General features: G+C 39.9%; 2 protein-coding genes across 2 annotated transcripts; both read left to right on the top strand.

Moving 5' to 3' along the window:
• The first annotated feature begins 2,291 nt into the window (after positions 1 to 2,291).
• LOC148823229 (homeobox protein Hox-A6-like) lies at positions 2,292 to 4,822 on the top strand. The gene is made up of 2 exons (XM_088928751.1): positions 2,292 to 2,724; positions 3,135 to 4,822. The coding sequence occupies exons 1-2, from the start codon at positions 2,292 to 2,294 to the stop codon at positions 3,401 to 3,403; spliced, it is 702 nt and encodes a 233-aa protein (XP_088784877.1). The 3' UTR covers positions 3,404 to 4,822.
• Positions 4,823 to 4,931: 109 nt separating this feature from the next.
• On the top strand, positions 4,932 to 7,301 carry hoxa5a (homeobox A5a). Its single transcript, XM_088928750.1, has 2 exons — positions 4,932 to 5,630; positions 6,335 to 7,301. Exons 1-2 carry the CDS (start codon positions 5,063 to 5,065, stop codon positions 6,583 to 6,585), a joined length of 819 nt encoding a protein of 272 aa, XP_088784876.1. The 5' UTR covers positions 4,932 to 5,062; the 3' UTR covers positions 6,586 to 7,301.
• Positions 7,302 to 15,229: the final 7,928 nt, after the last annotated feature.

Below are 15,229 nucleotides of genomic sequence, written 5' to 3'. Positions count from 1 at the left end.
AGGTCTCCCAAGGCTTGCTTTACCTTTCAATGTGCAGAGTCAAGCTAATGATAACGTTTTTAATAATATAGTTATTAGAGGAATATTTATTTGCTTTCGTTTGATATTCCTTAATGATCTGAATGCCGCCTTGTACGCAGCCACTGAGAAAGGTAAAAGCAGCTTGTTGTTCGAGGTCGCCATCTTGTGGTAAGAATGAACACTGTATAACGACGGAACCTGGGTTCTGTTAAATAAGAGAAGTGTTTTGAAAGAGGTTAAGAAAGACATCGGTGCGCGTTGAATAAGTGTGTTAAAATATTTATTATTGTCAAGTGGTTGCATTTATATTTTCTATTTAATATCTGAGATAATATTTTGCCAATGTCCATTGTACGAACATAGAATACTATTACTTTTACATCTAGCGTTGCAAAAATACATGTAGAAAAATAATTATGCATATTAACACAGTTCGAAAAGCATATAAAGTCTTGAGTTGTATTGCAGACCTTATCGAATTTTAACAAAACTACTGGTCAGACAAAAAAAGATTTTCCTCAATACGATACAAAAGTAGACAGCCATATTGAGGAGAAAAAGGTCTATCAAGTTTATTTGTTACTAAAAGCATAATACAAGTAATGCATACTCTCGTCTTGCTGTTCTTCTTAAGATTTTCCTTATTTTGTATGACCTTATTGCTTTCATTAGTTTTTAATCTTTATTTAATTACCTTCGCATCCGTAGTGCCACGGTTATAACATTCATACTCACTGGTATCATTGTGTACGTGTACTTTGATCGAATGATATCAAATCAATTCTAAATCAAGTCAAATCAATGGCTTTCCGTAATGTTTGGATAAAATAATTGTTAATAATTTGTGACCTAGACAAAAAATGATCATATTTAAGTGTCAATAAACTCCAAAGAGCAGTCAAAATATACCGCTTCGAGACAGGGCCCTGCTTTTGCGTCTTGATCATCTGGAGTTTCGGCTTCTGTGTTCCTCGGTGTTGATTATCTTCGGAGTTCGGTGAATAATTAAACAAATCTGTTGAAAAAAATAATTTAAGTGATAAAGACGGCAGGTGGAGAAGAAACCGACACACTTGAATGTGATTATATTTAGTCAAAACACTGTATTTGATTTGGAAACCGGACAGCACTTTGGCTTTGTTAAAATTAACAGATAATATAACGCCTCAGGTAAGAAAACGTTATTTTAGCACCGCTTGGCAATTCAGCACAAAATTGAGTATTTTTAGGTATTTGCAGCGTATGTATACATGAGGTAATGATCGCTGTGGACACAATACGTAATGCAATTATGCAGTAAACCATCAACCGCCAAATATCACAAGAGCCTGTATTAGTTACAGCAATCCAGAGCGCTCCGAGCCTTCTTACAGTACGTGCTTATTTAAGCTTTTTTACGCTTGTGAGGAAATTATAGGCCTGCGACTATCCAGCTGTCACCCAGAGTCATCTCCTAAATACATAACACAGGGTACATTAAGCATTTTCAATGATGACTAGCAAGCAATGTATTTACGTGTATAACTGCAACAATAATCATTATCAACATAATTATTACAGTCCGTCAATGATGCTAATACCAATAACACGCTCAAGCCTTACAATCAGAGCTGACAAATGTTCTATGTAAGATTTAGAATTCTACTGCAAAAATAATTGGTAATTGTATAGGAAATTCTTCTCATCTAAGCTTATCAACAGCAGGTTGCACAGTCGTTCATGTATAAATTCGTATTTCATATACAAAAATACATACCTCTAAATTTCGCACATCTAAAATACTCCGATGGTTTTTTTTTTTGGACACGTTCATTTAAACTTGTGTGCATCTTCCGAACACTCACGTGTACATATGTGTCGTTTGGTTCAAAATACGAGCTTTGAAAAACAGTATTTTTATTTACAGAAGAAGGCAGTAAGGTAAACACAAAGTGTAGGTGAGGCTGTTTTCGTTTTCGACATCATTGCACTCTGTTCTTTCTCGGTTACAAAAACAGTCCGGTGGAATGTCTTATTGAACTCTAATTGGCCGGCTCGCGGTTCTGGGCTGATGAGGCTGTTTGTAAGTTTACTGGTTGTACGGCGAGTGCCCTGGGGAGTGATGGCTCTGTGGAGCGGTTTCTATTGGCCAGCGGACAATCAGCTGGTTATATTTGCTGCTGTCGCTTTTGGCGCTTAGCCACCTAGAAACAAACCTTGGGCGACCACTAATAGTTATAGCCAGATGTACAAACACACAACAAATCACAATAGTTCGGTTTGTGGCGCAAATGAGTTCGTTTTTTGTGAACCCAGCTTTCCCTGCCTCCCTTCCCGCTGGGCAGGATTCTTTCCTCGGACAAATCCCGCTGTACACATCTGGCTATGATGCACTCAGGCACTTCCCAGCTCCTCATGGACCCTCTGCGATTCCAGACAAGACTTTTTCACCCCCGTGTTTCTATCAGCAACACAACACTGTGTTTAACACCAGAGCGCCTTATGAGTATGGGCCGTCCTGTTATCACTCAGACAAGGATCCAGTGAGCGTTTACCCCGCGGGCAGCGACAAGCAGGGGGCAGGCGACAGTTGCCTGCAGTTCTGTGGTGACCAACACTGTAAACCGGACTGTACACAAAGCAAAATCTTCGGCAATGAGCCCCCCGACCGGAAGTACCCCGCATCAGCTCACCCGTGGATGCAAAGGATGAACTCTTGCAATGGTGAGTACAGAGCTCAACTCGCCATCATTCCTGCAACTTTGCAAAGTTATACGAGAAGCTGAAATAATTTCTACTGTTGCACCTCTGAGTTTCTGTAGACGAATCCTGAAACTCTTTTGATTAAATTTTGCTCTGTCAACTTTGTAGCGTGAATCTCAGGGCTATGCTTCTTCACAAAACTTAAAAGAGTTTAGATTTCTAAAAATAGAAAGTGTTGTGTCCAAGATTAACTACACCGTTTGCAAACGTACAGCTGAATGTAGTTTGAGTGGCAGTTTCTGACACGTTCACGTACTACAGTGCTAACTGTCCTTTCCAGGATTGCCACTAAATGTATATTTAATCTAAAATGAGGTGTGGACTGCATTGGGTGTAAAAAATAGTCTGGTCAATTTTTTCCTTCTCTCCAGCTTCAATATATGGATCGCACGGGAGACGTGGGCGCCAGACCTACTCCAGATACCAAACTCTAGAGCTGGAAAAGGAATTTCATTTTAACAGATATCTAACTAGACGCCGTCGCATTGAAATCGCTAACGCTCTCTGTCTAACAGAACGACAGATTAAAATATGGTTTCAAAATCGACGCATGAAGTGGAAAAAAGAGAACAAAATTCTGAGCTCCGCAGAGGAGAACAGCGAGGACGTCAAAGAGAAAACAGGGGAGTGCTCTGTGTAGCCCGCTTGTGCTTGTAGGCCTTTCCTGCGATGTGGAAATTCAGAACAATATTCTACTTGTTAATTTACGTATATATTTATTTATTGCTGTGATACAAAAAATGACAAATCTTTTATGTAATCCAATTAGAGCGTCACATATCTTGATTTAAAAGTAACCGTAAGCAATATTTAAATGTTACTGAAATAAGAAATTCAGATCTATAGATTAGGAACATGTCCAATAGTTGTTGTTAGATTCATTTTTTTTATTTGATGTATTTTTAGAAAAATAATAATTCCGATACTTTTCCGTTAAGAATACGGACGTTGTTCCGAAAATGTCTTCTTTATTGCTCTAGTGATTTATTAAAGAAAATAGCTACGAAATCTATTTTTCCAGAAACCAAGTGTGAAGGTGTTTCGCCGTCTGAAGGCAAGGAATGTGGTGAATTTACATAACCGCAGATACAACGCGTACACTGTGCGAAATGTTATTATTATGAACTGATTCGAGTGTCGGTACTGTGATTTAATATAAATAAAATAAAAATACACCGTAATAATGATTCAGCGTGAATGGGCGCAAAATTATAACTGTTCCCGTTTTTGACAAAATTAAATATACCGGACACTACCCTATTCAATGATTTCAAATCCAACCAGGGGACGTTTTAATAAAAAATATACTTAACATTATTTTTCTTCATCTTAAATGCATTATAAAGAATATACGTAATGTTTATCATATAGCACTTAGCTTATATTCCGGAATATTCCTCGCCTTCAGATAGCGATTTAGCTATATGCAAAACACTGCCTACATTCACCCAGCAAGTATAACATTCATTTCTGTTATAAACCTAAACGCGGGAAGAAAAGAACTATGAGATAAAACAAAAGCGCGCACAAAGAATATCCTGTTGTGGATAAAAAAAAAAAAACAATCGCAAGCTTTATGTTGTTACGCATTTACAGTAATTAAAGAAAGATATGATATCAAAAGGAACAGAACAAAATAACCGAAGCCTTAAGGATCAAATAACTCTCCAGCGGAATTACATTGCTTACTACAGTTAATTTAATTACAATTCCATCCGCGGCTGCGGTTGAATCCAAACAGTGTGAAGAAGTAATCGCCGGGAAATATCAAATTGTCAAAGGAGCGAATATTATATTTGTTTTTGCGGCGAAAAAGCGCAATAAAAGTCGTAGCGTTCAGGTTGCATTAATCATATCATGAATAAAACGCGAGTAATACTGCAGCAATGCCTGTTAACCTTTATTCGACCCCTGCCCGCACTCCCCTGATCGAAACGGGCAGTTCGGCTGAGTCTCCAGAGGGTGGCGCAAGACGACAACTGAAGCAGGAGCCGGAGCGCGGCGCCCTTCCCCGTGCGCGCTCCCCAGCGCCGGCATCCACCCAGCTCTCCTGTTTGTGCACGAGTTTACCTCTGGAGGTCATCAGGCAGGATTTACGACTGGACAACAAAAGCACGTGACTCAAAGTCGTACCCCATATTTGGGTGCCTACGTAGGAGGGAATCAAGTACATGTCCCAGTCATTTCCATAATTCATCATAAATTGTGCAGGGGTGCTATAGACGCACAAAACGACCAAGACCACAAATCAAGCACACACATATCTTTTTTTTCTAAAAAAATAGAACAATATCAACAAATGAGCTCTTATTTTGTAAACTCATTCTGCGGTCGCTATCCTAATAGCCCGGACTACCAGTTACATAATTATGGAGATCACAGCTCGGTGAACGAGCAATACAGAGATTCTGCGACCATGCATTCCAGCAGGTACGGCTACGGTTACAATGGGATGGATCTTAGTGTCGGGCGCTCGACCTCCGGTCACTTTGGTTCTAGTGAAAGGGCTCCCAGCTACACATCTAGTGCAACAGCCGCATCCGCAGAGCCCAGGTACAATCAGCCTGCCTCCGCGACTCACTCGCCACCTCCTGACCCTCTACCCTGCTCCTCCGTTGCCAGCTCGCCTCTCGGCGAAACTCACCGCGCTGTTAAAAACTCCATAGCCAGCCCTAATACCTCCTCCTCTAGTTCAAGCAGCAGCAGCAGCGCTCTCTTAACCAGGGACGGTGCAGGCAAGCCGCCTGCTCCCCAGGATGACAACTCGGCGGGCAGCGTCCAGACAAATTCACAGAACGGCCAAAACGCGAGCGAAACATCACAGCCCCAGATATATCCCTGGATGAGAAAGCTGCACATAAGCCACGGTAAAACTGCTTCTCTTTTCTTTTATTCATTTCAGTGTGTTGTTACTGTTATTCCGACTTGTTTTTCCTTGGACACTGAAATGCAGCATGGTGGGTTTAAATTATACCGCATGTTTTAACCGAGTGTGCGTGGTTGCCCGAGACGGACCACAGCATGAAGTTGAGGATGGTGTGGTGTTTCATGCACATTCTGTGTCCATTATGGAAAAAGCAAACAAAATGTTTGCAGAATGCTGACTATCGGGGCGGATTCACAATGGCATCCCCCAAAGCACGGCTCACAATCTGCTCGAATTTTAACCTTGAAGTGAGGTCTTCATGTGTTTGTTCTTGCAAATGATGGTTGGGATTCAGAAGTTTTTAATATATGTGACAGACGCCTCTCTGTCGCATATTGGCAATGAACGTTGATTTCAAAAATAGAAAATTCAGATGCTGGCTAAAATAATATACATCAGTGATTTTTCTTCACTACTTTTCTGACCAGTGATGACCAGTGGAGCCTAGGTAGTACCAGGCAACCAGTGACTATATTCTTATTGTAATTAAACGCCATTGTTGTTGTGCTTAGTGAATTCGAGGGATTTAGGATATGTCAGATTAAGAGTAAACAGTGTAAGTGATTTTTTCCACTTCCAATTATTATTATATTATTATAATTATTATTATTCTAGTGATGTAAGTGATGTGGTTCTGTGTCACAGACAACCTCGCAGGACCCGAAGGGAAGAGAGCTCGAACAGCCTACACACGCTACCAGACGCTGGAGCTAGAGAAAGAATTCCACTTCAATAGGTATCTGACCCGGAGGAGGAGGATTGAGATAGCTCATGCTCTGTGCCTCTCGGAGAGACAGATTAAGATCTGGTTCCAGAACAGGAGAATGAAATGGAAAAAAGATAATAAACTGAAAAGCATGAGCATGGCAGCAGCCGGAGCCGCGTACCGTCCTTAATTTCTAAGCACTTGAAGAAGTACTGGCAATAAACCGACGGACTGTTCCAGTCAGAGCGACAGACTTTCCAGAACTCCTGAGCGCTGGGTCAAACACATCCTTCAGCTCCAGCCTTTTTATCCTTAATCCGTTCAACTGGTCTTGCTTGTATGATTACAGCTGCTTTCTGTAAAACTTTGTCTTTTATCGGCTTAGTGTTGACAAAAAAATGGGGTAAACGTTTTAACTTATTTACTGTACTAAGGAGCAAAATAAGCTTGTGTTACTTAAAGTAACAGTAAAATCCGTTTAGTACAATTGTTATGTGTTGCACTCTAATTAAAAAAAAATAACGAAAATAATAATATGTGTTGCTAATATGTGTTATGTATTTGTATGCTGAATGTCTAAATAGCTCCAAGCTGTTAAGGAAATACTGGTTTCTTAAAATCGACGTTTTCTTTGTAACCAATGCTATCGTTAATTTAAAATACTGAAATACTACCTACCTTGTATATCTGTAACTGTAGTGAGTTGTGAACACGTGAAGGAACAATGATTCCACAACTTTATGTCCTTGCTGTGCCTTTGTATGACTCTTTGCACGAACTTCAGTAAGTTGCTCTTGAAAGCGCAGCGACAGTGATGTGTGTTTTTGTGAAAAGGTATTCAGCATAGTCATGGCTTGGCTGTCTGAACAGATCGTGATCGCTTTTGTATTTGTTTTTAAGAATGACTGGAAGTAACAATAAAAATAATAAACTTTCTACAGTTTTTCATGTATTGTGTGTTGCATTTCGGCACTTTGTGCTCAAAACAAATTTGGGAAAATGCGGCCTCCACGAGAGTACTAGACTGTCCTACTTGATGCAGCTACTTGCGCGGAAATGTTTAAAATTAATCCAGCTTTAGTTTTATCATACAGCCGTCATCCTTGACGCACTGAAAACGAAACAAAACGAATAGCGTGAACCCATTTAGCACAATGAAAGATAAAACATAAAAATTGATTCATTGCCGCAGATTTTTTCTAGATTTATGTTTAAAATTGATGACTTATCAGACTCTAACGCTACATTTCTGTTTGTCGTCTCTAACGTACTTAAGTTTCTTCTCACTAGAAATTCAACAGGTCGAAAAACAGATTTAACTGTACTCACCCATAATTACGCGCCTGAGACTAAATGCTCCTTACCACTACACAGAAGGATGGTCTGTGCTTCTCTATCCTAAATGGCAACATTCTGAATCCTTCTTTAAGTTTAAAGCCGTAAACTTTATTATCCCAGTTCCGGCTATATATGACATTTGGGTGCCAAATGAATGGGGTTTTGTCTATGAATTAGATCGTAAAATCATCCATAGCACAGACAGATAGGCTCACTGGCTATAAAAAGTCACGTGGTGCCATTAAAGTAAGTTTTATGGTTTTGGGGAGTTGACATCCAACAGTATATTGCACATAACATATAATCACACTGACGCAGGGCTCCGTTTGACTCTTTTGCAGGCTGTTAGTGTTCCCTGACCATAACACCAACTCTTCTTTCAGAGAGCGAACGATGCAGAAAGCACAGCCAAAGCACGTGAAACGATGGCTACCGTCTCAAGGTAAGCTGTTTAAAACCAGCCCGTGTTTGTTGCTCCTTTGGTGTGTGTTCGGTTAACTCCTCCCCAGCGTGCTGGGTTTGTGAATGGGCTTTGTGTCTTTGTTTCTGGTTACTTCACTCTAATTTGACAATTGCGATGGTTGGAGTATAACACTTGGCAGATGTTGAGATGGAGGCCTAATGTTAACTAAGTGGTCTGTCCGCAGTAATTTACTTGATTCCTTTGCTATGTATCTTGATTTGTCTTTCATATCTTCTTGAACGTGTATTACCTTCTCCGCAGAGTGTTTCTTGATATTCTAGTGTTATTATATTGTACATCCCCCTTTTGGAATTAACTGTTAACTAACTTTGCAAACTTTTTTCGTGGTTGTGTAGACCATCGCTGGTTAGCAAATCTTAGATCTCTTGGGGGGTTTATAAAGGAGCGTGCTCATGCTGTGGCGTGTAAGTTCTTTGAAACTGTTTGAAGATGGGTATGTTTGTTGCAAGGAAAAGTTCGTTAAAATTGAAGTACAGTAATCCTTTAAAGAACCAATAATACATTCACCCTTAAAGTGAGAGGTCAGGGCAGTGAAAGCAGAAAAGGCACGCCTCCTGTGAACAAGCGGCTGTTTCCACAAAATGTCTCCTCACAACATTCCAGTGCAATTAACCGAGTTTTATGATATGCAATAAAAACTGGGGTGTAAACAAAGGGAGAAGTCTTGTGTCTTTGAAGGACGGTTCCGGCTGTGGCTAGGATGTAGCTTTTATCTGGGAAACTTGATTTGTTTTCGGTTGTTAAATTGGGAGGACACCTGAAATTTGTCATTGACGTGAAAAATTCTTCCCATGCTTTGAATACAAAAAATGGACAGTTTTATGAAATGTGTTGTTAAATACATTTACATATGCATACACACGCATTTCAAGGCTGCATATTATCCTTTGGATTTTTACAAGAAACACGGAATTTTATACACCGATTTCTCTAGTGCAAGGCGTTAAAGTTTTTGCAGCATTGTCCTGACACTAATACGGCCAAAACGACAAAAATTAAACTTGACAAAGGAGGGAAAGATTAAACATCCCATACTAATTTGAAATAAAATCGGGTCGTGACTAGAATTTTTGTTTCTCATTTTGTGAGAAGATAATTGAAAAACTGTACGAAACACCATTCTATTGAATGTGTAATCATTTCTTTCGGTTTGTAGGAAGACACCAATTCTGTTTAACTATATTATATCGTTTCCCGTTTTTTTTCTTTTGGGGAAATGTCAGAATCGGTTATTCTGCTATTCATGGAAATTTGGATTTTGTGGATTCAGGAGGTCAGATTCTAAAAAACGTTTCCCCTTTGAAAGAATAATAATGATTTGCTTAAATTTATGTAGGCCTGCTGATTTCGTGTTTTTTTTTTTGCAAAGCATTCAGACATTCGGAAGTTCGCAGATATACAACTGATACAACCGCATGCAGCCTGTTAGATTGTCTTTGTTTGCCCTCTGGTTTCTTGGATGACCGAAACGTCCTGCACGGGAGCTCGAGGCCTGTAGCCCTATAGGTCTGATAGTGTCGCTCAACAGGAACTGAAGCGAATGATTCGGAAAATCTAATATTATTTTCAAAATAAAACATATGACCATCCAAATCAAAGAAAACACTACTGTGGTGCGCGAACTTTTTCAGTTTTAATAGTTATTGGTGCTGTCATTTGTCTGCATCTTCGTTTATTGAGCATGTACAACACATCTAAAAACGGATTATGCAGAAACTTGTCACAAACGAAACCATGAAAGTGTCCCCACCACCATCACACTCACACGTGCTTTCCCTCGTTATGGTTTGCAAGGCCTGAGCTGCGTTCCCTTGATCGACAGATACACATGGGGGCAGCTTCTTAAATTTGTGCCTGGGGTCCCCAATAGAGAGATGTTTTTGTATCATAAAAATAAAAACGCACACGACACGGGCATACAAGCAAAACGTCGTGTTGATTTCAGAAGTTTGGTGTTTTGTTTTGAATTTTTTTGGAGAGTTGGGAAGGAATTTCATTTTCTATAAGAGCAAGACATTCGGAGCCAATGCGCCTGTTTCAAATTGAAAATATTTTCATTTGAAAGCAGAGTGACATTTTCATAAGAAACTAACGAGTTATTTGTAAAGTAGGTTCAGTGCTGTTTTATGTTAATCTATTCTATGTTATACTTAAATCAGATCAAATTGGACAGCCAAGTTGAATCTATTTAAAAAGTGTCAGCACCAACGAGTTTCGTTTGTTCTGTCGTGATAAGGTCGTGTTATTTCCAAATCATCGAGTATCTACTGTTTTTAACTTTTTACAGGACTGTTTTTCTTTGCAAACCGTGAAAGCTAAGTCGGAGAAAACGCTCTCATTCAAATGAATTCGTTTCACAATTATCCTTCAACTGGGCTGTTTAAGGAGTCTCTTCATGACATGAAGTAGGATTATTTTACATTAAAAAACAAGACAAACCAATACTGCTGCATTAAAACGACAAGGAAATTGTTTAGTGATATAATGAAATCCAACGAGAATTCTTGTATACGCTTTAGTAGTGCTGAAAATCGGTACACTGAGCTGTGGACCGTGTCACGGCATGAAAAATAGCTCTCCGAGCAGTTCACCGCGAGGTCAAATAAGGCAAGACAGATGAATCTGCACACCCCTGGAGTCACCAGCAGAGCTCGCTTTAGGCCAAGTTCATCGTCAATGCGCCATCCTGCACAGCATCGTGTGCGCCCAGGCATTGTTCCAGACTCTCCCACAAATGTGCACATTTATTCAGCGGCAGGCAATTATTCAAAACGAATTTAACCGCTGAGTCTTAATACACAACTTTTACATACGATGTTCACCAACACAGACCTAAACCCCCTCATAATGATGCTTTATTTATGTCTTTATGCATTGGATTGACAAAATTATAGGCGATTTTTAAAATACATTTGCTTGAGGTTTTTTCCCCTGCATTCATAAGCATTCCCGAAGACCGCTGTGCAGGGCAACGTTGACATATTAGTTTGTATCTGTCTTTCTGGGTGAAACTGGCCAAACAAGAAGAGGGAGAGAAATCACACCACATATGACGAACATATTCCGTTTGAATGAGGCTGCCTTTACTATTTAGTGCCCCTTAGCGAAGAAGCCTCTCCTTTCCGCATTGATAATAATAATCATAATAATCTGTCCTCAAAGAGACACATGTTCTTCTCCTGCCTCACGCGAGATGCTGCTGCACACTGAGCGGCAGACACATCGCGAGTCGGGGCGGAGGAGAGAAGGAAAAATGAGGGTCAAAAGTTTACGGTCTGCACAACCCTTCGTCATCCGCACAGACAGAGTTTGATGTCAGTGTTATAACAGCGATCTTGACTATCAACACAAAAGATAAAATAGCTTTGAATTACACATGTATCACTGTGGACTCCAGGTGAACTCAGGCTCTGGGGCGACCTCAATTATGTACCACGGGAAACGGGGACTTCTTTTCACGTTTAAAATGTGCTGGATTTCAACCAGAATTTGCATCACGACTAATGGATCACATTTTCCTTACATGGAACTTTTTGTCTCTAGATACACCGTTTAAAAACACTTTCAGTTTTGCAAGCTTATTGTTCTTAAAATGTTCAACTGTATATGCAATAAAACAATTCTATGCAAGGCACATTTTACTGAAAGAATTGGCAATTGTTCATGCTGCTTCACGAATCAGTGTTGGTGAATAAAAAGACAGAAAAGCCTCACGCGAGCACTCAGGAATAGTTTCCTTATTTAACTTCAGCCTTATCGCTTTGAATGTATTAGACGCGAAACAGAACCCGGCAAGTGATAAAATCCTGTTATTGTTAACTGCATTTTTCATCCAAGAATCACACTCGCGTCACACGAGTTTCTATAATATGTTAATATCTCCAAGTACCCACAGCAATCTGGTGCCTTGCAGCGAGGTCCCCCTTAGAGCTTTCATGTTGCCATTGAAATTGCACGGGGTCAAAACCGCAAGTTGGATGTGTTTCAACGGTTCGGGACGCCAAATAAAATCCCAGTGTAGACATTTTCTGGCTTGACGACTGTGCCACCGGATTTAAAAAAGAATATGTAGAACACATTCTTTTATATGAACAGACAACATTTTAAAATTTGTGATCATGCAGATAAAGACGCCCGTCACTCTATTTTTAAGATTGCTGATCGGTTTTATTCCTGCTGAAATCAAATAACATTATACGATAAATATTTTAACTAGCCAACTAACTCCTCAGTACAGTATATTACAAATGGGTATATATACTCCAGTTAAAGGGGCACAGGGAGGAAAATAGAAACTGATTACGAAATATGCTTGTCATGAAGAAATGTTAGTAGCTATGAGAAGAGTTCTGTTTTGTAAACATTTGATCAATATCAATAATGCTACTGAATTCTAAATACGGCTTTACAACAGTAATGACAATAAATTATGGATGTTTCGCAAAGCTCTGGAAGTTTACTTAGGTCAAGCAAGGAATGATTTTGATCTGCACTCTTTCGTGGTCACTAGCAGCGAATCCGGCATCTTCAAGACAACTCGTTTTTCGTTTGGCTAAAGTAAAAATATCTGTTCCATACAGGTTTCAACCGACCATGAAGCAAACACACACGACTTATTAAGAAGTGAAAAAAATTGAAATAGATCTTGAATAATCGACACAGTTTCTCGTCTTTGGTTGAGCTCCCTTTCGGCCCGATAAGGACAGCAAGCTGACCAAAACATGTTGTCAACAGCAACAACAAAAAATCAAAATCTCTTTCCTGTCAAACAGTGCCGGTTATTTTTTCAGGCGAAAATAATTCATTAGAACGTTTTTAAATTCTGAATTTAAATTTCACTTTTTACATTCGCCGTCTTTTAAGGAGAAGGGAATATTCAGAAGCAGCGTGGGAACTCGAGCGCTTTCCTCTCTCTGTCGCCCTTCGCTGTCACAGATAAACCCTCTCGCCTGCTGTATTGTGCTGTAAATATTTGTGTGTGCGCGTTCCCACACGTATGACACGAGTGTGGAGGATTCAGGAGATAACACGAGAAAACAAAACAGACCGGTCTTGGGCTATAATTCTCATTTTTACATTTCGGAAAAAATATCAATGTAACGTATGACATAAATAATAATCATAAATAATAATAATGCTAGTTTGGTTAGATTTCTAATCTATTTTTATGTAAAATAAAGAAGTCAAGAAAATAATCTCCATTTTTTTGAGTGGCTATCAACTTCTTTACTTTGTTGTGCATATGCTAAGAAGCGTCAAAGAAGGAGTGCATTTCTGGCCTCACGACTGAATTGGTTCACGCTTTGTAATGGCAGTTCTGAGCTGTTTTGTCTCTGTGGTGCTACGGGGAGTTGACCTGGGCAAAGCAGTTAGTTATCGCCCTCAAACTGCACGCAGTTTCCAAAAGGCTAAGTCCAAGGGTGAGGTGAACTTCAGGTCACTGAGTCTAACAAATATGAAAATCTTGCCTCTTGAAGGACGCGCCTTGTTATTTAACAAAGAGGTGTCAGTGTCCAAGATTAATAAGAAACAAAATGCCGACGGTGCCACTTTTGGGTCACTTGTAGGTTCGCATACGAGAGTGAGGTTTGAACTCATCCGAAATGTACGCAAAAAAAACTCTCGACACAGGCAGCGGGCTCCGCGGTAGGAAAGGGACATTGTGGATACCGACGGATGTTTTGCGCAACGGGGTTTGCTCCATTTCTGACGGCAAGAAGACAAACACACGAAGTCTCCGAACCATTCCGGGACCGGGTGAGCAGGGGGCGAGGCGACAGTGGACAGGGGGGCGTGCTTGGCACGTGAAGACTGTCCAGAGGACGGTGCCTCGTGCAGGTGAAGGCGGCGGTACTGCTGTTGGCCAGAGAGCCCAGTGCCGCATGCCTGGTGCCAGTTCTGTTCTGTCTCCAAGTGCAGCCTTTCATGGTTCAGCGCCGAGTCGAATGAATTATGCTTACAGCGTTTTGAGGTTGAAAACAATCTTACGTGTAGAAAATTCATTGTTTCACAGGCATATCGATAACAGTGCAGATGTTCTACCATCTCAGTAACAAATAGCACAACAATATTCGATTAAGTTGTAACCTACTCACCTAAAGGCTATTTTCATTGGTATCTGCTAAATTTGTAAAATACGTCAGAATAGGGCATTAAAATAACTATATTTTTTATGCAGCAGCGTCAGATAAATTGTCTTTTCGCTTTTCTTTTAAATCTTTCTCCTTTTCAATATCGTAGATAGCAGTTGAGGGTTTTGGGGTTACCGGAGCGAAGCACTGTGACCCAGGAGTGTTAACTCCTGCAGTACCCTGGGTTGTGAAAGAAGGCTCCGGCAGTCCAGTACCGGATGCAGACAGGGAAATAATATATATTACATTTCCTCTGACATCCACAATACAGAGTAATTGAAATCCAATACAGTCTATTTCTTGTTTCATCATTTTCATGCAGTTTGTCTCCCTATTTTTTTAAATAATGTGAATAACGCAGAGGAGAATCCATCGAACCAACAAGACTGTTCTTCACAAACCCCGCTGTTACAAATACAGCAGCAACCAGCAACCCGCCCTGTGTGGGAACTAGCAGCTGTGTAAGCGATCAGCTTCTGCTGTTATCGATTTCATTTTACAGCGATGCGCGTTTTTTGTTCCTTTATTTCCATTAATTGTCAGACGCAAGAATGAAGTAATTCCGTGACATTTCTGAAGATTACGTTTTCCTGTTTTGTGGCGTTTCGCATGGGCCTTAATAGTTACCTTAATAAAACAGTATTTTCAGGGATTAAAAAAGAATACAATATAATAATTAGAAGAAAGGCATTTTTATTTTTTATCTTTATCATTGTCATAATTTAACAATCAAAGATGTGATGTTAAAATAAAGAAGAATAATGTATGAACAGATACGCAGAAAAGTCATAACACACATACTCTGAACGTTTAAACATCTAAAAGTAAAGCAATAGATCTTATCTCAGAGAGTCACAAATCTTAACTATGCTCCACCCCAG

Source organism: Atractosteus spatula, chromosome 12 (assembly GCF_055471065.1).
Source record: "Atractosteus spatula isolate fAtrSpa1 chromosome 12, fAtrSpa1.hap1, whole genome shotgun sequence".
NCBI classification, from domain to species: domain Eukaryota; kingdom Metazoa; phylum Chordata; class Actinopteri; order Semionotiformes; family Lepisosteidae; genus Atractosteus; species Atractosteus spatula.
Note: the sequence above shows the minus strand (reverse complement) of the source record. Positions and strands in the feature narration are given on the sequence as shown.